Source organism: Thermobia domestica, chromosome 12 (assembly GCF_964235325.1).
Source record: "Thermobia domestica chromosome 12, izTheDome1.hap1.1, whole genome shotgun sequence".
NCBI classification, from domain to species: Eukaryota; Metazoa; Arthropoda; class Insecta; order Zygentoma; family Lepismatidae; genus Thermobia; species Thermobia domestica.
In genome coordinates, this window is record NC_137465.1 from 124,373,194 (window position 1) to 124,397,503 (window position 24,310).

Here is a 24,310-nt window from a genome sequence, read left to right on the forward strand (position 1 = left end):
AATATTAATTGGTTGCCACTGGCCAACTGACCATTGGCCAAACCAACGGCCAATTACACCGTGGCCACCAGTACTGGTTGGTACCAAAATATTTACCATCCTTTTAGATATTGATCAACACCAATATGATCTCTCTATGACGTACGGTTCCCGAGATATAGCTCCTTAAATCTCTGCACATCGGCCATTTTTGGCTAATATCTCGAGAACTGTAAGTGTGACGCGAAAAATGAAATAACTTTCTCTGATAGTTTTTGATGCTCTATCGAATGCAGGGCTCAAAATTGAAAAAAAATCGCAAATAACAGACAGACAGACAGACAGTTATAGAGAATTAAGTAACGAACTTTTTAAGTTCGTTGAAAATCACTAGATATTTTTATTTTCTTTACTGCATGCTTTTTAGATTTCTATTTTCCCTTTTTCTCCTAAAGTTTTCCTAAGTTATTTTTCTCTGTTCATGTTTCCTTCACAATGTCCTACCTTTCATTCCCTGGTGCTTTCGCGATATTCTTAGGTACGTAAGTTTACAAAAGTTACAGTGAGATCCTTTATCAACTTTTACTCGAATTTAAATACTTTTCACCAAATACAAATCGAAGAATCTTTAATTCATTATTGTTGACTACGTAGGTATTGTATTGTACACTTGAACTCAAAATACTGTACATCATACGTAAGTAGGATTATTAGTATGTAACATTTAGTCTCTGTTAAAAAATAAATGAAGAAAACACACAATACAACCCCAGTCTTAGGACAAAGCTGACAATAACCTTATCTGCAAAACCTGCTAAGTAAAACTCATTTGGCAGAGTATTTTCATACTAACGAATCAGAGGAGTTTTCTTCTAGTATACTATGATTATACTTCCTGTATTTCTGTAGTTAATTATTATTTTTCCTCGTTTTATATATGGTAAAATAGATATACAACGATAGAATAGAATAGATACAAATTAACCTACCGAGATATCTGTCAACTAGGCAATCCAAAATCGCTTCCTCGTGGAATTGCAAATTACTTACTCCTTTTACTGATATACAGGTCAGGGATCCACTCAACCTCTGAAAATTAAGTACCTTTGAAAACCTGGAAGTAAATTTTGCAGAAACGTATTGTTGACAATATTACCTCCAGCAAGTATGAAGCTAAAATCCAATAAGTGTAAGCACATAACTCTACCCAGCACTTGGGCATCACATGGCCTGTTGCGGTTGGCCTTTTTACGTTTATTTTGGGGGGTAGAATACCCAAAGAATTTCGTAATTTAATTGTGTCTACTCTTGATCCATATCAAATTGTTCATTATATATATATATATATATATATATATATATATATATATATATATATATATATATATATATGTGTGTGTGTGTGTGTGTGTGTGTGTACACTATGTGGACAAACTTCAGCAGCTGATTCCGGTGATAATGAATTGTTTACATAATATTGCAGTTGTTTACATAGTGTGCTACTTCTATTCATTGCAAGCGACTCTCCCTCTCATGCATGGTAACTCAAGAGAACATTCATCCCTGTCGTAACTTCTGCCTGATGTTTCAGGTATGCAACCCCACATAGCTAATGTACACTCATGCACCATATTGACAATGCTGGCGATATGACATTTCCCACAACAAAGCATTGCTTACTGTTCGTATAACCTCCAAACCGTGCAACTTTTGACTCACATTTCGATAGACAATTTCCAAGGAATCCCCACTTCCTTTGGGGAATCCCTTGCACACGAATATCACGATTTCAGCATAGATATTTTTGGATAGAGCAGGTTCGGTTTCTTTGACGTGACCTTGCCGCCTAAGGTCTGTCATTCAGGATAGTGGATCTATGGGGCTCTAAAATTAATATTCCCACGCTTTCGGTGTCCTGTATCTCCCAAACTATTGATCAGCACCCATATGTTCCGAGGACATTTTTCTCGTACAGGTGTTCGGAATCACCTGCTGAAGTTTGTCCCAATAGTTACCGTTCACCCTGTATATATATCATGGCCTTGGCTCTTGCAGCGTTGTTCCCCTTGTCCTTATCCTTTTCTCTAGGGTAAAATTGGATCTGAAAAGGAAGGGAAATGCATGACGTCACGTTGTCCCCCATGCCTATCTTTGCCCATTGTAACTTTTAGGAAGTGAAGGAACGCCAAGGATTTTTGGAATTTCGGGAACCCCGCGTTCCCTCTCACTTTTACCCCTGGGAGTCCTATTCAATTCTTGTAAGTCAAATGTTGACAGTTAGATAGCATATCGTTTCCAAGTGTTGAGCCTACTATTTGAGTTGGTAGGGTAATCGAGACAGAAGGAGGAATTTATCATTGATAAATATGTAGGTCAAAACACGATACGTACCGTACCAACACTGAAACGTATAAGCAAGAAACAACAGTATTATATTATCAACAGAGTTTCGGTAAACACACGTACATCAAACGCATAATTTTTCGGATAAAAATATTTAATAACATAATATTTACGTAATTATTCACTAATATATTAGAACATTGAAATGATATCAGTTTCCTTAATCAATTCCTCCTCTTTAATTAAACAGTACATTCAATTACCACAGAGTCGTCCCTGTCCCTTCCCGCTGATACACGATGCTCATAGACTGTAAACCAATCACACTTTATGAGTTGTGATATGGTTGTATAACACAATACCACATGTTATAAACTTCATATTCTTGTCTCAGCTCAGTTCAATGTGTATGTATTTACCGTGCAATAACACCATTTTACTGCATCCAACAGGATTTGATAGACGTTAATTTTCTCTCCCAAATATCCAGTTTTAACAACCTAAATGAAGATAGTATTGCATTGTTCCCCAGATTCCAACCTCTATCGTTACAGCACAAGGGTGATTGATTGATTATTTATATAACGGAAAATAGTTTTCTGTGTTACTACGCGCAGTTATAACAGGAATTTTATTTGGCCCTTGTGCAGTCGATGGTTTATTTTACGTACTATAAAAGAATTTATTATATTTAATATTCATTTGACTATGTATACTAGGATACCCTAGCGTGGCAAAACTTTTAAAATATGTGGTAATTCTATAGATAAATTTTGTTTGAATATTCATCATATTTAAAATAACTTAGATATGAGCAGTTTCACGGTGTAACTGCATCATTTTAGAGTGAGGAATGGATGTTATTACAGAAATCCACTTTGTATTTCGCTAATAACTTGACAGATTTGCATGTGTAATAACTTTTTTGTGCAGTCTTACGAGCAATTTAATGGTCCCTAATTCTTATTATAAAAGACAAATGTTCTTCGTTAATTCCTTAATAGTTAGCAATCAGGCTAATAGATCTATCTAGCTACACTGCCTGCCTGTCTGATGTCAACAGATGCTATGTTCTAACAATATCTTGACTATTTAAGTGTAACTTAAATTGCATTATTTTAACTTAACGATATTAAACATGGACGTATTTTTTCTTTTATTATTAAGACAAAGGCTATAACCACATTTGCGATTCGAACATACATATTTGTTGAGTTGAGTTGATTTTGAGTTTAATGTCCCCTTGAGCAGCGAGACTATATGAGACGTGGACCTAGTGTAAAAAACGGTTTTTTTTTCGTGAAGTTTTTTTTTCAATAAAAAACATCGTTCTTTTTTATGTTTTTTTCAAATGTCTGTTTCTTTTCTGGCAACTATTATTTATTGATTTACGTCGCAGATTATTGAATTAATCAACATAACTTGAGTCGAAGCCCTCGTAACTTACAAATCTTTTGTTTCTTTGCACCTATATACTAGCAAAATTGTGTGATTATTAATTTCGGCCCCAGGTCATTTTTGGCGTTTTCCTACATTTCCAGTTAGTGACTTTTTGCTCAAAAACCATCCATTCGATTGATATGGTTAAGGACTTGTTTTTTTTAGAAAATGGATGTGGCTATATTTTGGTGTAAGTTGCATTGCAGTGTTGCCAATGGATGAGAAATTATTCAGGGAAATGTAGGGGTGAATTTTTTTTTAAAAATTCCCTAACCGAATTTCAAAATTTTTTGTATCTAGTACCACTGCTGCTATATGGGTGCAAGTCGCCTTAAAAAGTCTTTGGTGTATTGACAAGATACAGTGAAATCCTGAAGTCGCTTGCTTCCTTCCAAAGAGCAAAAGAAAAAATTCTGCCATACACATGAAATTTTGACACTTTTTACGCCTCACAAGCAAAAATTAAATATGCCGGGGCTACACTTCTCTAATTATCCTATTGAAACTTTTTACGCTGCGTTCTGTAGGGCAAAGAGGAAGCTTTCAGGTAGTGGTACGTTTGTTTCAATGTAGCCAGTAAGAGGGTAATAATAGAGGGAAAAAGGGAAATTTTCCGAATTTTTCACCTAAAAGCGGGAATTAATTGTTTTGGCTGGAAACACTGCCATCAGACTAACGAAAACTATCTGAAAATAGTCCTTAGTACTCCAAGAATATATCCTATAAGTATCATGGCGATATATAACAAAGTAAGCATGAAATTTTAAAAAAATCTCATTCTACCTCAGAAATTCACCATTTTCTTACCATTTACAGAACATGGTTTATTATAAACCTCAACTGCACTTTCCCTAATTATTCTAGTGAAACTTTTTATGGTGCGCTGTGTAGGCTTAGTATGAGGCTGTTAGACTGGTACGTTTGTTCGAATGTAGCCAACAAGAAGGAAATAATAGAAATAAAAAAGGGAATTTTATCCAAAATTTGCCCCTAAAATCTGGAATTAAAATTTTTTGTAGCTAGCAACACTACTATCAAACACACACAAACTATCTTAAAATAAGCTTTGATATCCCTTTAATATATCCTACAAGTTTTGTGAAGATATCTAACAAAGTAAGCATGTCAATAAAAAATATCTCATTCTATCTTAAAAAAATCACAGTTATCTTTCCAATTAGAGAACAAGGTCCACTGTAAACCTCAACTGTACTTCCCCTAATTATCCTATTGAAACTTTCTATAGTGCGTTGTATACACCAAAGACGAGACTTCCAGATACTGGTACGTTTGTTCCGATATAGCCAACAAGAGGGAAATAATAGAGACAAAACAGATAATTTTTCCAAAATTTTCCCCTAAAATCTGGAATTAAAATTTTCTGTAGCTGGTAACACTGCTACCAGACAGACGCAAACTATCTTAAATTAAACATTGGTACACCTACAAGTATTATGATGATATTTAAGGAACAAAACTTATAATTACCAAAAATATATTACTGTAAACAGAAAAGTAGGGAAAAACTAGAAAAATTAAGGGTTAGAACCTAAATACGAATTTTTCGTGCGTTCCCTAATTACCCCATTGTAACGATCTGTACTTGCGTTTGTTAAGTAAGGACAAATGTTCGATTGGCGTAAGTTGACTTGCACTCGGACGTATAGGTACGGATTTATAAACAAAAATTTCTAATTTTTCCCCAAATTTAGGAAAATTTTAATTTCCCTTATTGGCTACACTGCGTGCAGGCCCGTCCAATTGGTGTGAACAGTTAGGTATCCATCCGAGGTATCTACTTGGCAAGTATAAGGAGGTCTTTCTACAACGAAGGAAGCTACAGGAAAAAAAGAAGTAAAGGAAATTCGAAATTAGAAAATTCTCGAATTTTTGACTGGGGTGAAATTTGAGAAGGAAATTCGACACCAGAAGAAAAAGAAATTAATATGATAAACTATAGTCCAACCATATTTTGCAAGAATAATATCCCGATATCTTAATTAGTGTCCACACAGGAGCGGATTAAACAAATGACACACTCGCGTGTGCCACTTTGGCTACCTGGGCCACCGAGTATACATTTGAATACTAACTCGTGTTGTTGTTGTAGTTATAGTCTCGACTAATAATAATATCATTGTTGTAAACAATAACTTTATAAGGAAAATTTTCTCTCCTTTTTACATCTTAGTTCCAACTCTGTTGGTGAGAAATGCAGGGTGTTTCAAAATGAACTTTGGGGTTTTTAAGTCTTCGTAGTACTTAAAGTACGTAGTACTTTACATTTTACGTACAATTATAAGCAATACATCAAGTAAAAGAGCACCTCAAACAGTCTTTGCTACAAGTGTTCAATGTGAGATTCATTTGTCACACGGCACACATCTAGTCGATAGGCGAGAAAGGCCCATAAACTTTCCGCCATATGGCACAAAACACATTCAATTTAGGGGAGTCTCGTTTCAAGTGTACCATCTCCTGAGGATTTGCTGACTGCCAGATACACACATTATGAGTGTTCACATTAGCTCTTAGGTGAAATGTCGATTTATCACTGAAGACGACACGATCCAGAAAATCTTCATTGTTATGCAGCAATATTTCACTTGCGAAATTGGCACGTAAACCGTAGTCTGTAGGCTTTAGACCTGTAGCAACTGCAAAGGATAAGGACGTAGTTGCAAGCGTCTCCTTAGTATTCTTCACACAGACCGTTGCACTGTACAGATTCAGTCTTTATTAAAGAAACAAAAAACTTTCTGCTCTCTAGTCTACGTCTTTGCTGCTTGCCCTTTCTAACGGCAGACAGAAGAAACAATGCATGTACATGCGTGCGTACAAAAATGTTTGAGTTGCTCTTTCATTTGATATAATATTTATAATTGTAAGTTAATTGTAATAGATACTACAAAGTTTCAAAACTCTAATATTAATTTTGAAACACCCTGCATTACTTCAAATTGTGTCATCCTATATTCATGTCTTTTATACACATGTCATCAGGGCCGGTCCTAGTCAATTTGTCGCCCCATGCAATGGCATAATTTGCCGCCGTCCCCCCCCCTTCTCCAGAAAGAACAAATCTTAAAAGTCATGATTTTAAGTATGCTACTCCAGCATGAACAACAAAGATGAGGGTAAGTGCAGTTGCACTCAGAAAGGCTTAAATACTTACTAAAAATGCAATCCCGTTGTGTCTTTTTTTAGAAAAAAATATTAATCTATTACGTTAGTGAAAGAAAAAGCAAACACACCTGCAGAGGAAAGATGGTAATCCTTTTTATAGAATTCACTATCGAGCTTCAATCTCAATGTATCAGTTTGCAATTCCTCCAGTGCAACTAGTTCTTTTATCTTTATTTCTTGATTTCTCTTCAATATCTGTTAACATTAAAAAAAAAAAACTATCTTCAATGATTGTTTCTAACAAAAACAAGACTAGTTGTCATATCAAAACTGTGATAACTTACTAAATGGAACAGATATTCACTACTATTCGAGAATTGAATTCTTGCATTTGGCAACAATCAAGCAATTTGTGCTCGGATTTATTCGACCATTTCCTTTAGCATTGTCCATGTGGCCTTAAACTAATGCAATCTAAACATAATTTATGAATGTAGTATTCAAATAGAAGGTCAGCTTAGTAAATGTAACTACCATCATCATGAACTGTTTCCAACAAGAAATATTTAATTTAAATGATATACTTATGACAGATTTTACCGGATCATCCAGACTTGCCGCTCCACGCAAATGCACTTGTTGCATTTATGGTAGAGCCGGCTGCATTTTTGCCGATCCCAAACGTTTCACCATTCTTGCCAATTTGATGTCGAGAACATAATCCAAACAACCCCTGCGGGGCTTCTAACCCGTTCCTACTACTACTACTACAACTACTACTACATTAGCTGTAGATCTATATAGTACAAGGGCAAACGTACTACTACTACTACATTTGCTATGGATCTATATAGTACAAGGGCAAACTTATTTTAATGAAAATTTTAAAACAATGATCGTTAAATCACTTTTTCAATATTATTTTTAATCTTATTTTAACGAAAGAAGTGTTATAAACATTTTTAAAAGTAGTAAAAAAAAACTGTCCGTAGGCAGGATTCGAACCCTCGCCAAAAACATTTTCGTTATGAGCATGTTACGCTAGACCACTCGGCTACCAGAGCCGACAAAAATTAGCGTTTACTGTGTGCTATATGTAGATCATGTCTTGTGATATCGCATCTGTATCGACCAATCAGATCAGAGGATATGCTGAAACGTTTGGGATCCGCAAATATGCGAGCCGGCTCTGCATATCATATATATCTATCTAGTCGACAAATTATTTATATATGACATTTAGAAAAATACTATTAGGCAAATTAGTATTAGTTTTTACCTTTAGTTAGTTATTTGAATTTTATACTGTTCGTGACATTATTTTCGTACTTATTAAAGGCCTGCTTTCACGAAAAAACAAAATTTCATTTCTACTTTTATTTCTTAGTTGATATTGATGAAAACTGCTGAAACCCGAATTGTTAATAGGTATGGCAGTCATGTAAATTGTAAAATATTTGTAGCGTATCAGTATCTAGCGTTTAATTTATGTTGCATTTTACGGTGATTATACCTACATAAAAATATTTAATACTTAAATAGACGTAAGATGCATTAAAAATGACTATTTGAAAAATAAAACGAAATTTAGAAAAAAACGAGAGGCAATGTTTTTTTTCTAAAAAAACGTACATTTCTGAAAAAATACGAACGGTTTTTTTTCTATTTACAACACTACGTGGACCTACTGATTAAAGTGGAATCCGAACCACATGAGCTCCAGCCGGGAATCGAACCCTTGCCTCCCACGCCAAAGGACGTACATTAACCACTTAGCCACGAAGGAGCTCCTAACTTTTTTCTTTTGCCCATTTTTCGTAAGTGAAAAGAGGTAGTGAAATGTAACTTACCACAATAATAAATAATGTTGTTCTACATCCGAAAATATGAATCGAAAGCATTTTCAATGATGTCATCCATAGAAATTACAGTGTGACCAGAATTTGAATTACTCAAAAATCTAGGCTAAAGCAGCGACTAGAAAAATGAACTCAACGGTAATTGTTGACTTATCATGTTCTCTCTGTTCTTTGTTAACTACTTTTAAATAATTTTTGTATTCATTTTGTAATAACTTGTGTAATATATAATAACATAATTTCTATGGATGGCAACACTGAAAATTCTTGCGATTCATATTTTCAGATGTAGAATAACGTTATCTATTATTTGGGGTAAATTACATTTCACTATCTCTTTTCACTTACGAAAAATTAGCAAAAGAAAAATTGTTAGCTTTTGAAAAATATTTAGTAGCATGTCCCCTTAAGATCAATTTTAACGTATACTGTACAGCAAGCTGAAACCTTGCAGGGAACAAATAGTATATAATAAACCGATTCTCGGTAAACAAATAATTCTAAAATAAGACGGAAGACAGAAGGTTTGACCTATAGAATAGTAGAAAAATGTAAAATGAAATTAAACATTTAGTTTAACGTCCCACGACTATGCATTAAGGTTAAAGGAGATGGTGATGATGAGAAATAAATAAAATGGTTGAATGCAGAAGGTGACAGGGAACGAGAGAACCCGAGAAGGGATTATGAAATATATATAAGCTGTGGGAAGGGATTATGAAATACCTGCAAAGTAAAGCGATCCAAAATCCTTGCCATGTTCTTTTTTTTTTTTTTTTTTAAATATTCCGTATATAATGCAGACGAATTTCGACTAGAAAATGAACAATTATCTTGGTGCTTGGAAGCTAGAAACAGAATCTTGATATTGAACATTTAATACAAATTACATTTATTGAAATGAGCCAATGAAGATATACATGTAAAGTACTTTCACAATCGATTTTTCCCATTGCAATATCTTCGCAGTTCTGACAAAAAATTTCCTTGTTATGATGTCAGAACTGTCATCATTCCAGGGGCGGAATCAGAGCGATCGCCCCCCCCCAGAAGAGGAAACTTTCTTATTTTATATATAAATAAAACCCACCCCAGAGTTTGGAGCTCTTAAAAGTAGCTCTAAGTAGCAGTATTACAGCCCACTGTCCCCACACAGAAGTCCCTCCTCGATCCGCCCCTGCATCATTCTAAGGATATAAAAGGAAATAGATAACACAGTCCTATCCTATAACGACATAGTCATTTTATATAATTCTTGTATATAATAGCACAAGGGATAAACTGTTTTAAGTACTATAATTTGCATGGAAACAAAACACACTTTGTTCTAATATGAAGATCTGTGTGTTACATTTTTGAAGGGAAGAGCAGATCAGTCGCCCGTGTGCCTTTTGGTGGTTATGACAATTACTCCTTTAAATAGAGGTAACAATTAGATCATTTGATAAGCCATGATTGGGTACTATGACCTGACAATTTGAATGCTAATAAAACAATTTGGTTTAGTTTGTAATTTCACCATATATAGTACAAAATATTGTACTTAGCATCCGCCGTATTATTTTCTCTGAGACTATAATGGAGGAGATGGATGTCCTTATTTCTTTTCTGAGATTATGATTGGCGTCCACCATATTGACCATTTCGTAACAAATTTAATGCTGCACCTCGAATAGAAACAGTCTATTAAGTATGTTGTCAAATTGTACCATCCTGCTGTGATTATACAGCGTGTTAATGAACAATACCGACAAACTGTAAGAGATGATTCCTCACATCAAAATAAGAGAAAAAGTTCATATGGACCTATGGCGAAAAGTGCATAGTTTCAGAGCTAGGGCTGTCCAAAATCGCAAGAAAGCCAAATTTCAAGAGGCTCTATTTTGAATTCGAGAGACTGTGGATGGTGTTCCTTATCAGCGTAAAGGAAATAAGGCATACACAAAAATGCATATTTCATTAATGTAAATGGATGTACAGAGTATTCCGTGCAGGGTGAAATTTCCAGCCATGCCATGAACCGAATTTTGAGATATGCTCTGACTTTATGATTGGTCCAATGTAGGCAAACAATAAGCCTTGATAGCAATGAACACAGTATCCTTTGGCCAGATATCGGAAGTGTTAAGGATCGTCAGCAGCATGGTCTCTTGTACTCGGGATAACGCATGCTACGATGTTTCCTTTCACGCTTATAAGTGAAGAAAACGTGAAATATACCAAGACGAAATACATATCATTACACGTTATTCCGAACACACACACTACAACGACTTATCAAAAAGATAGTCGTAAACCTGGTTCGTTTGCTAAGATAAAAATCCGAAGTGGTAGTAATTCTTTGGCATAAAAATATTAGCTTCGATATTTAAATACCATTAAACTCACCTTTTTAATAAAACTGACAACGTCTATAAACGATATTAAACTGGTTTATTATTTGATATAACTTATAATATCCTTTTCTTAAAACTGTTAAGTACACAAACTCACTGACTAGGTAACCATAAAACATGTCCATATCATCAACTATCCCATAATAATCACTTACATATATTAAAAACATTCTTCTTTTGTTAATATGAAATGAACATTCTACTAAGTATAGTGCATATGTATGAGTACTTTCTGCCCAAGGTACAGGTAAATATTACACAAACCAAAGTATTTTGTTGTATAAAAATGTCGCTCGACAAAGGGACTGAATATAAAAGTCATGAGTCGGCTTGGCTTTTATCTTCAAGAACCACTGGTCCGTTTACATTAGTGTTCTTATATTATATATGTCCATCATATTTTGATCGCACCTTGTATATCTATTCATTATATTTCACATATACATATATATATAAATACATTCGTAACAATTCTTTCATTTCATCAATATTTATCTTTAATTACATTAATTATATTTATTTTATTATTATCCACTATATTATTAATATATTTCCTTATTAAAATATCGTCGCTTATTTAATTAATCGTCGACGGGTGCGATTTCGAAAAATGTAAAGGACAAACGTGGGTTACAAATAATATTAATCTTTACGGGCGCATTAAATAACAAATAAGTCGGATGTTGCATTTAAAGGTATACATAGTAGCACTAAGATGTTATAATAAAGAAGAATTTCTTTCAAGGTAGTCGATGGATAATTGATTTTATAGAATAGAGCTTCTTTTTAACATAATCTTTGACAATTAAGTTTTCAACACAAATCAATCTAATATAAATAATCTTTGCTTTTAATTGATTATAAATCGAATTATAATTCCTCATATTAACAAGAAAGAATAAAAATCATTTGAAAATTAATTTTCCAGTCTACCTAAAACTCTATTTAAGCATTTCAAGTATTTTTAAGAATCGTTTTCATTATTGATATTAACACATAAACTTAAAATGAAAATTTACAAGAATCTACAACTAACATGAATTTAACCTAATTTCAGTAACGGTAATCAGGTTACATTCGAACTTGCATACGGTTCTAATAAAGTACACTGTACTGCGCTATCATGATTAGGTTCTACATTGTGTTGTACATGTCTTTCATCGTGATTCTGACTTTGGTATGAAGTCCCATCTCTTGATCTCCAATTACGTCTATCCACGTAGTTCGCTGCATTTCTGGAATTTCGCCCAGTACTTCGATTATTTTTATATCTACTGCTGTTGAGTGATTTGACATCATAATTACCATGATTAGTTAGGTTAAGCGGATTCTCTACATAACCTTGCCTATTGTGCGCATTTTGATTGCTAGAGTATACTCGGCTTAGGTTAGGTTCTGTATTATTCATACTTCGTATATTTAAATTCCGAACAGGCACCAAATGATCTGAATTATTCTTATTTTTACCCATTCCTGATTGTGGGTTCATGGCATGGTATTGAGTTTCGTAGCATTGGACAAGCATCAATAACTGGCTGAAACTCATACACTGTGTGGAAAATAAGATCTGTTGCAGTTTAAATGGAAGCAAATTTCGAATCGATGCTATTATTCTCGATTCCGATTGCAAAGGATTAACGACCTTTAATTCGTTGTAGACATTTACAACAAACTCTACAAGAGATTTGTGCAATCGAGGATTGAAGTGTTGATTTCTAAGGGTGGCATCTCTATTTGCCAGCAAAAAGTCATTTTCATAGTTTGCGATCAATGCCGCTTTGAATTCCTCATAGGTACTAATGTGATCACGTATTGCTTTAAACCATAAGGAACAAGGTGGGAGTAATACATGGGGTATTAATTTCATATATTGTGATCGATCGATAGACATTATATTGCATTCGTCTTGGAATTTCTCTAAGAAAGAAGTAGCATTCTCATTACACTTACCACTGAATTTGCTCATAGCTCTAATTTCACTCATTTTAACACTTAATTTTACCTTCTTTCTCTCATTCCTTGTTCTTGTTGAGTGATAGTTCCTATCCGTGACGTGCTGTGTCGTCACACCATCTATGTTTCGCTCATCAGTACTCTTCGGACAACTTTCTTCTAGGATAATATCCTCATCAGATCCGGGCGAAGGCGAGTTCATCTCTGGTGAGTGGGGCAACTCAAAGCGATCACTACCCAAGTTATTACGGTAAATGTTGTCTTTAGCCTGTAACGTTCTAATCTCTTCCTGAATAGTAGCTAACAACTGTGTATTTACACGTATGTTATTAGAGTTGTTGCTGACCTGGATCTTTTGCTGTTTAATGGAAGATTCTATTACTTCTAAATCTTTTTTTACAGCACTAATTTCTTGGTTTTGTTGATTGTGCTTTTCTTGACAATCATCGGATATCCTTTTTAACTTTTCTTCGAACTGTGAGGAAATGTCGTTCACCACCTGGACAATTGTCTGTTTCGTTTCATCTGATTTCTGTTCTATCCGTCTACTTAATTCTTCATATTGCTTGTTAGCTTCGTCAAACTTCAGTTCTATCTTATGTTCCATGGTCTTGTTAGATTCGTTGAATTTCTGTTCCATGGTCTGCTTTAATTCTTCATTTTGTTTGTGAGCTTCGTTGAACTTCTGTTCCATGGTCTGCTTTATCTCGGTAGACATCTGCATTATTTGTCGCTGTAAAGCTAACAAGATATCTTCCGATGCCAATCCTGGTGTTACACTAGTCTCATCGCTGTCACTAGTATTTGATTCCTGCTGCATTGTTTCGTTGTCCATTTTTCTTATGATTACTTTACCACTTCGCAATATAGTTAAGTTCGTATTCATTAACTGTAATATGAAAGTAAATTCAGCCTTACTCTTCTTCGGGAATTGAATTTACAAAGTCCCGGGTGAGGTAAACCAAATTTTTACAACGACTTATCAAAAAGATAGTCGTAAACCTGGTTCGTTTGCTAAGATAAAAATCCGAAGTGGTAGTAATTCTTTGGCATAAAAATATTAGCTTCGATATTTAAATACCATTAAACTCATCTTTTTAATAAAACTGACAACGTCTATAAACGATGTTAAACTGGTTTATTATTTGATATAACTTATAATATCCTTTTCTTAAAACTGTTAAGTACACAAACTCACTGACTAGGTAACCATAAAACATGTCCATATCATCAACTATCCCATAATAATCACTTACATATATTAAAAACATTCTTCTTTTGTTAATATGAAATGAACATTCTACTAAGTATAGTGCATATGTATGAGTACTTTCTGCCCAAGGTACAGGTAAATATTACACAAACCAAAGTATTTTGTTGTAACACACGCAAAATCATGGGGCTGTCAGTTCCTAACATTTCCGCCTTCCCTCCGTAGCATTGGATGCCCAATGTTGTCAAGGCTTACATCTTGCCTACTTTGGACCCTCCTTGAAATAGGGTATATCTGAAAACTTTATTGAGAGCATATCTGAGAATTACACCTTGTAGGGTACGCCCTCTACAAATATTGACAATTGATGAAATATGTACTTTTAGATTGTGTATGAGTAGCTTCCTTTACGGTGATAAGAATCACCATCCACAGTTTCTGGAATTCGAAATAGAGCGTATTGAAATTTAGCTTTTTTGCGATTTTGGGCAGCCCTAGGTTTGAAACTATGCACTTTTCGTCATAGGTCCATATGAACTTTTTCTCTTATTTTGATGTGAGAAATCACCTTTTACAGTTTGTCGGTATAGTTCATTAACACCGTGTATAAGGATTAAAACATTATATACACTTCGAGACAAAATCCTATTTTAGGTTTTACCGTAGTTGGGTGAAAATCATGTAACACTGCATTTTCCTTCTTTAGTTATAATTTTATTAATGATTGCTATCACAATTTTATTTGGGCTTAAAACTTCATTGGAAATTACTACACCAATGGTTGATATTATTTTCGTAGGTTGCCTCTGAAAAAACTTTATTATTAAGAAGAGGAGCTGTTTTGACAGACATTATATCTTAATTTGAACCATATTTGATACATATAATAAATTCTTACATATTCGGTCCAACCTTATCGTCACGTAATTTATCGTATTGTTACCTCGCAACGTAAAATAGCAAACAAGGATAAACCAAGGAACCAACAGCAATATGTGTACGATGGTAGGGCGATTAAATATGAAATGCCACTAATTTTGGTTGTGAATTGAAATTCTGATCACAAACTATGGGTTTTATGAAGACTAATAGAATTCCTATAGGGACTTCTACTTAACCGCTTTAGTTATAATTTAACAATCATTCGGTTACGTTCCTGGTAGTTGCTTTACTTAGTCAAAATGGCGTAACCGTGAAAATATTAACGTTTTCCACACGTTCTTTTTTTAAACTCTCAGATAATAATAAGACTGCAAAGAATATGGAAAATTTAGAAATTAAATTGGTTCTGGTGATTTCTTTTAGCCCATAGACCTTAGGAATCATTACAAGAATATTTTAAGAAAAGTGAATAGGTGGTTTTATAAAGTGATAGTTGGTTTTAAGATCTATACATAAATTCAGCTTAAATGAAGTAAAATGTGACCAAAGCAAACTCTATTGCGTTGAGTTGTTTCTGAGTTTAACGTTCCTTCCAACAGTGAGGCTATATGAGACGGGACCTACTGATTAACGTGGAATCCGAACCACATGAACTCCGGCCAGGAATCGAACTCGGGTCTCCCACGCCAAAGGCGTGTACGCTAACCGCTTATCCACGAAGAAGTTAATTTAGCAGTATATCATTTCCTTCATCAGATACATTACCTAATGAATGTGTCTGATAAATGGAATAACAAATTGCTGAAACTGTACCATAGATTGGTTATATCATATGAAAATAAGTGTTTGCTTTGATAAGCCTTTATTTCTAAGTAACACATAGTTCCAAACCGTTAGTCAGAAGCACTTTAGGTTAGGACACAGGAAAATTTAGTACTACATACTTTGTTTAGTTCAGAAAAGAAAAATAATTCTAACGGATCTTCCTTTACTTGTATATTTTCAGAACCTGAAAGACCAGATCCTCACGACGAACGTCTGGTTAGAGCACGTAAGTACTACTTAACGGACGTGCAGACAGATTCCTCTGAAATTTACAATATATATGTTGAGTAACATTTGTTAAGATCCATTTGACATTTCCTATGTTTCATTATGTTGTACAATAAATAAATAAATGTCAGCGATATGATTTCAGTACTGTTTGTTTTGCCGCACACTGTAAAACAAAAAAAATAAATCAACTAAATGTTAAAGAACTGTTAAGATAAAACTAGTACCTTTAGTAATTGTCTAAAAATAATTCTCGGCAAGTAAATATTAGAAACAAATTTCGTTAAGTTTCTAGAGTGTCTGTTCTTTGTTCTTTTTACAGGAAATGTTTTAATGAAAAATATTTGTAGTACGTATAAGAGAATCTGACCTTTATTTCGAGAAATTCATTAATGGGAATTCATATTCACTTTAAATCCGGCACCATTCCAATCCCAAAGTTGTTTCTCAACCAAGCAAGCCACACAAAGTCCCCTACTTCCTCAATACCTCAAATTGAAATGAAATTATTCCTTCGTAGAAATATCCTGCAACTGAGTAAGATAATCTTGTTTATGAGAAAGTTCTTATATATCAGACTATGATTGGAAAGATACTGGTACATGGTGTGACAATAGTAAATTTTCCATCTTTCCTTTCCTAAATAGTAAATTTTCGAGATTTTGTCGGGATCTTCAGATACTTTTCCCGGAAAAGGTCCATATCTAGTAGTTTCTCGACTACCTGCACAGCTAGGCTTGCTTCTATAACCCAGAACTCAAAATATCACGAGACACATAGTCTCAAAAACAGAGTAACTGTTTTTGGCTATGGTCTCTCATTATTTTTTACCTGGCACAGATAATCAATTTCCTAACATGTCTTGCACTAATCATAGATTACTTGCATGGTGGGTTGTTGCTTATCAAACCGTGTTTTAAAATGTCGCTGTATAGTAGTAATATTTTTTTTTTTTGCAAATTAAATCATATTGAAAGATAATTCTATCTTGCAGCAACCAAGGATGCTCAGGTTATTCCGATATCACGAAAACAAACAAAAACAAACGTAAGCTTATCTATTTTTGCAGTACAACTGTATTAATTGATTCTTTGCAACAAAAACAGATTTTGGTTTCTGAAGCGATTAATGTATCTGTTTCTTTTAAGCTAACCCTGTATTTTGCTATAGTTGCAGTTCCGTAGCTAGGGGTTTAGCAAGGAGGTGCTGTACCCTTGAAACTTGCGGTTGTTTGGTTGAAGTTTAGCTTCCATTTTTCAGCACCGAAGCTATATTAGCTGTTTACAGCTGCTACAGTTTAAGTTGGAATCCGAATCAACGTAAGCGTTCAAATATTAAGGCTCTACCATTGAGACCTTGTGCACCGAAGACTGTTGTTTGTTGGTATTGAAGTCAAATTAACTCTCTAAAAATTATCTCGCACAAATCCTCCCCTGTCTTATTGTTCTGTCTATGAACCTACGTACTTAGTTGATGCGTCATACTTCGAAGGTAAGAAATTATTGTTAGTACTTTCGAATTCAAGTAAGTAAACTACCTCCGTGCAATAAAATATTACAACCAAATAAGAAGTTGATTATTCCTGGTGTTTTTTTTTCTGGGAATATTTTCTGAATGGAAAAATAGTTGATTTAGATATGTATATCCACAGAGCTAGGTGACAGGGTACCCTAGTACTATGAAGCATTTTGAAATCCAAAAAGTAACTTTCAAGGAAGAAACATTTCTATTGGATAGCTCACCAGATAGTAAAGCTGCATATCTCAGAATTTTTGTATGTCTGGAAAGCAGATACCGGAACCTCTATGCCCAATTTCGAAAGAGGAAATTGCTTTGCCAGTATATACCACCCTCCCCCCCAAAAAAATGGTATACAGAAGGAACATTTCTGTCCTAAGGTTTACCCGACAATTACTGTTGACTGTGGATCATAGCGTTAAATGATCTTCGTTTAAATTAATCATGATACTTTTATTGTGTCACCCTGTATATTATTCTTCATTATTGAATTTAATATGTTCATAATACGATGGATTAAATAAAACGATGCAAATAAAACGATTGAATGACCAAATAAGATGCAAAATTTGTTAAAATCACTCAATACTAAATCCACACAATCCTTTCGTGCCTGAATCGTAGCCTCGAACCCAATTTCAGTGTCATTCGTTTAATATAGTTAAAAAAATATAGATGTCCACGAGTGCACCTAATTAGGTACGGTGTTCTAGTTTTAAATCTTTGTTCTGGTGTTCTAACTTAAACACTAAATCAAACTTTTAATAAATTAAAATGTCTGACCGAAGTCATACACACAGACACACACACACACACACATATATATATATATATATATATATATATATATATATATATATATATATATATATATATATATATTAAAACGTATAATCATTTAATGTACATTAAACAATTATACAATTAACAACTTAATAAACGTAGGTCTAACTACGTTTTCAAAATGGTGTAATGCACAGCATTTCTAAACTTGCAATATGCGGGAATTATCCCGCTTTTGCCTTCGTTCGTGATAGAATTCAATCCTAAAGAATAGATATTTCTGCAAATAGGATGAAGGCACATACCAAGTCAGGTTTCCCAACGATTTGGACAATCTAATGGAGTTCAGTTTACTCATAAAAAAAAGTCCTGAATAAGCGAAGAGATTTCATAAAAAGCTTTAAAAAAGAAACAGAGAAAGGAAAGGAAAAGAAAAAGTGAAAAATTCAGGGAATTTTAAGTACGAACTTACATAAGCATATACATGTTTGTACTTGCTGGTATACGAGGAAACCTTGGTCGCAAAAATGTGTCTATAAATTTGTAAATAGTGACCTTGAAAACCCTGGAAAAGTCAGGGAATTCGTAATCGTCAAATAAGTTTTATTATAGTCAGATCATTTCTTGAGAGAGTTATCATGGAACAGAGTGACGGACAGGCACAAATTGCTAATCAAGTTTAATAGCAGAAACTTGACTTTGCTCTCACAAATCATAACAAACATGGATTTTAAGCAAAGCATTGTGTGTTCCATAGCCTGAAAATAAACGATCCTTGTTTGAAATTGAAACCGAAAATAAAAATCATGTTTATTTTTATCGTCGTTTTACCTTCTGAGTGCTGTGACTTAGTTCGATTCCTCTATTCGTCAATATTATTATTTGTACTCTTGTTCTTTTAAGTTTAAATTTTATTTGCAATCTGATCAATTTTGTGAAAAAAATAAATCTCGAAAAAAATTAAATCTTTAACATCTCCCAATACCTAACAGTGCTCTATAATGCTAAGTCAGGTTTCAAATCTCGGATCCTTCTTCTTATCTTTTATGGATGCTTTAGTTTTTGATGATCATCAACTGACTACTCCGTTTTACTTGACTTGTGAGTAGTTTTGGCTTGGGTTTATTTCGCCTAAGGCTAGAGAAATACCCGTTTATATTTAGATGCTGCTGTTAGAGATGGTGATTTAAAGAATGATATGTGAGTTCATACATCAACAGATTCTGAATTATGTTTGCATCATTATTGTATGTAATGGGCCAGAGTCACTGGAGCATGTTGTATGATTTTGCGCACATTCTTGATAATCACTTTCAAAATAATTGTTATTACATTTCATTTTCTTAAGAAGTATACCATATCAAATAGTCTCAAGCAGTTTAAATGAACACTGGCCTAATTATACTTACAATATTCTACATTTGAATATGGGAATCAAGGTGCGCCCGAAGGGAACTCATGTGGTTCGGATTCCATGTTAATCAGTAGGTCCATGTCTCGTATAGCCTCGCTGCTGAAAGGGACGCTAAACTAAAATCAGCTCAACTCAACCCTTTCGTGTACCATGCATACTTCACGCCGCCCCCTTCCTTGTTGCATATTGGTCTGGCCCCTTTTACGATTTCAAATGCAGTATTGAATGCTCAAATCTTACATTACTACTACTACTACCAATAATAATAATAATAATAATAGATGTAGTAATAATAATACTCGCCGATTTATATTTATTTCCAGGAAAATTTCTGCATACTATTGTAGTTCAGTATTATTTACCACCATTCTTCTTAATGGAGCCATAGTTCTTATTGCAAAAATTTTTTTGTGTTTCTACTGCATTATATTTAACTGCCTCTTTGTGACAACATTCGTAATATTTGTATTTAGAAATGTAGTTTATTTATCTCAGTATCTTCTGCTGATCTTGTATGCTTTCCATGTCCCTCAGGTTGGGAACCATTGTTTTAAACAGAAACTTTAGATAAAACCTTCACCGTAACACTGCTGAAAATACTACTTGTAAAGTTATAATTAAATATGAACTAATTATTTGCTGCGCAAAACTATATATTTTCATTAAAATTCAACACGTGTTACAGTTTCGCCAACTAACTCTTTGGCTTCATCAGACAGAAGATAGAAATTTTCAAATAAGTATAATTGAAAGGGATTTGCTGCTGCCAGTAGCCAATCAGAAGAAAGATATCTTAGCTGTTGTATATATATACGATTGTACAGTTATCCTGTATCACATAGTGTCTCATGAAGCCAAAGAGTTAGTTGGCGAAACTGTAACACGTGTTGAATTTTAATGAAAATATATAGTTTTGCTCAGCAAATAATTAGTTTATACTTATAAAGGTTTTGTTCAAATATATTACGCACACATGTACATTTGGAAAGTGACAACCGAATATAAAATTAAGACAATATTTAACAGTCTTTGATTTGATTAAATTTTGCGCCAAACACGTACTGTAAAATAGCCATTGGCTAATCCTGAAAGGATTTGTTCACTAAATGAATCTCTCTAGGTTAAGAGAAACAGATGGCACGTAAATATACCCAGTTCCCACTCTCTTTTATACAACTTTTAATACTAGTTCAGTATTCAGAAATTTCGCTTTACTACGAGATCTCCATAGGATTTTATTCTGCTGAGCAGAATAAATATTATTTTCAGATATTTCTGAAACTAAACTGTTAGAAATAAATCGCGAGGGCATTTAATGTTTTTATTTTTTCGTCTATAATATTTTAATAGTTTGATATTTTGCTCCATTCATATATAGTTAGAAACAGCTTGATTTACAATATCACTTCAAATTAAATGATTATTTCAAGATACATAATTTTTTTATCTCATTAACTTTCAATTTTAATTGCACATGCTCCATATATTATAAATTGTTAATCACAAATAAAGCGATTTTTGCCTAGTTATTTTACATTTAAAATTTAACAATCAAATATACTTATTATTTGATGAGGAATGTAGCTATTTCTGTAACATAAAATATTCTGTCCAAAATTGAAAACTTTCGAAGTGAATGCCACAAGGAGTTTGGTGAGAGGAGATTGATTACAAAAGGAAAATTTCGTCCAAAGCTTTTCCCGGAGGGAGAGTTCCTAGTATCGCGGCTACGTTCCCTCTTTGCACAGCCATAGTTATTCTTTGAATAAGATAGGATGAGGCTCGGGTGTCTTCTGTGTTAATAGTTATGCGGTGTCCAACTTCCTTAATGAAGTTTAGACCTTCCTGACCCCAGGACCCACAAGTTTCAATGGCTATGGTGACGAAGTGGTATTTGTCGAAGAGGTTGTTATATTTTCGTCTCTTTTCATATTCTCTGCGAGTTGCAACCGTCCCAGCTTTTGTGGAAGATGAAGGAAGATTAGAAGGGGCTAGGGTATCAGTACAAGTGAAATCCCATATTAAAGCCTTCCCTCGTTTTCAAGGCACCAAAGACATTCCGTCAGGTCTCTTGCCATCAGAGCGACTACATCCTATTGGCTCTCTCACGGAAGGCGTTCCAGAGGAGATGAGGGCTCTCATAATGAGATCGTTAACAGTGGAGTGTCGAGAGTATCTGCCAGCACTGTGAACACATGATAGGCCATGTATACCTTTCTTATCCACTAAACTTCCGCAAGCAGGGCACTGGTGTTGTTCACAGACATCTGCTCCCGAACGTAACGCACAAGCGACTCGAAAACTTTCGTCGGGAAGATGCAGCCCTAGGGATGAAGATGGGATAGCTTGTAACCAGGCACCTGCTTCAGGGGAAGAAGTAGCAAGAAGACGTGCCTTATCTTCAGGATTGGTGGAGGGCTGAAGAATAGAAGATAATCTGGAGTCTATAAGAGGAGCGTCCCATGAAGTTTGAAAACTTCTCTTATCAAAATCAGGTAGATCCTGTCCGCCGCACGATATCCACTGGGAGATACAATCATTTATCTCAGCTTCTGAATCCTGATGAATATCCTGACGAAGAAGAGAAGTGATCAAAGGCATAGAGCTATACACGGATGAAAGGAAAGATGGAGTAGCCAAGTCAAGGGCTCGACGAATTCCTAGACCTCCGTGATCCACAGGGAGAGATGCTTGTAGCCATGAGTTATCTTTTCTATTATTTTTTCTATACTCTTGTATTTTAATTTTTGTTAAAGATGTATGTAGGTTGTTTACAACCGTTAATATTGTCAAAATGCTAATACAGTTTTAACATTTTGAAAGGTTGGTTTTTCAAACATGGGCGTCTCTGGCGGGGGGGACGAGGGGGACGCGTCCCCCCCAATATTTTGAAGTACGAAATATTCCATATTTTATTCTAATTTAATTTATTTACTAACGACCGTATTTGGAATATAATATTCAGGCTGTGAAACGATTATACCAGAGTTCGGAGTTCTCAGGGGGTCCGTGAAAGTAACAAATGGAATCAAAGAAAATACATAGCTTGGGTTAGGTAGTACCATTTAAATAGCTTTTTTATGTCCCCCCCAAAATTTACATGCCAGAGTCGCCAGTGGTTTCAAACAACTATTTTATGGTGCTTTCATACATGCACTTTACACTTTGGTCTTACAAAGGACGTATGCGAACCGTGACAGCTAGATATTTATGGAAATTCATACCTTGACTAATTTTGGATTGCTAATCATCGTAGTGATAATCACTCGGTGCAGAAATGCCTTGTTTACCCGCTACGTAGGGGATACCGGGTCACATTTGCCAACTTTTTTTAATTGCATGTGTGGTATTTTATCTGAAACAAAGGTAAACAGGATATAGTAAATCGGGGGAATATGAGCACGGGGAAAAATGGGCAACTTTAAGGTTTTGACCCTCTATCTCCAGTCTCAGCCACTGAAAATGTCCGTACATGCAGTGTTCAAAATTGTTGGAGTGTTGTCTATGTGAGTGCTAACATGTTGTCCGCTGTATATTGTTTTTCAAGAAGTAATCGATATTTCTAAGGTAAGTTGTGCTTTAAGAGTACCTCATTATTATGGCTAATGTTATTTTGCATACTTAGGATTGAATTTCAAGACAATCTTCCTTTTCAAGTTGGATTCTTAATGTGTAACTCAGGATATGTGAATGCAGATATATTTTTCCTGTTTATTCAAGATTTTGTCCAGTTCTTAATCCAGCGTTATTAATAGTTGATGAACATGACTAACGCTCATTATTCAAATTTACAGATGTTAATGTTCGTTAAAATAATGGACTTTCACTTATGTATTTGCCTCCTCACACTATCCACGCTATGCAACCAGCTGATTGTATCTTCTTCAAACCCCTAAAGGTTTTTTTTTTTTTTTTTTTTTTTTAGAAATGTATCTTTGTGCGTCGTCATAGAGGGCGAAATATAACGAAACTAGAATTCGGTGCGTATTTACTGCAAGTTGGAATGAATGCTCTAGAATTGCACTTACTATTAGTGGTTTTAGATGTACTGGGATCTTCCCTTTCAATCGATCAGCTCTTCCGGGTTATCTCTTTTCATGCGAGAGAAAACGTACTACGAACATGAAATTGAACGTAATTCTTTGCCATCTGATCATTCAAATCTAACATGTAGTGATATTGATAAGTGTAGATAATCGGCCGTCTTTGGGAAGTAATCCACAAGAACCTTAAGCTTTTTGTTCTTATTCTGTACCCGACTCTCATAGGCGAAGCAGCTCAATAAAAACAACCATGTTGTAGCGTCACCAAGAAATATTCTTCGTGAAAACTGACAGCTTCACCAAAGAAA

The 24,310-nt window shown here is 34.5% G+C and overlaps 1 protein-coding gene across 1 annotated transcript in view; it reads left to right on the top strand.

Moving 5' to 3' along the window:
* LOC145666618 (acetylcholine receptor subunit alpha-L1-like) overlaps window positions 1–24,310 on the top strand; it is a 574,605-nt gene that overhangs the window by 352,199 nt on the left and 198,096 nt on the right. The window contains exon 2 of the mRNA XM_081734056.1: window positions 16,198–16,242. Within this exon, the coding sequence (XP_081590182.1) occupies window positions 16,198–16,242 (45 nt within the window). The remainder of the gene's footprint in view (window positions 1–16,197; window positions 16,243–24,310) is intronic.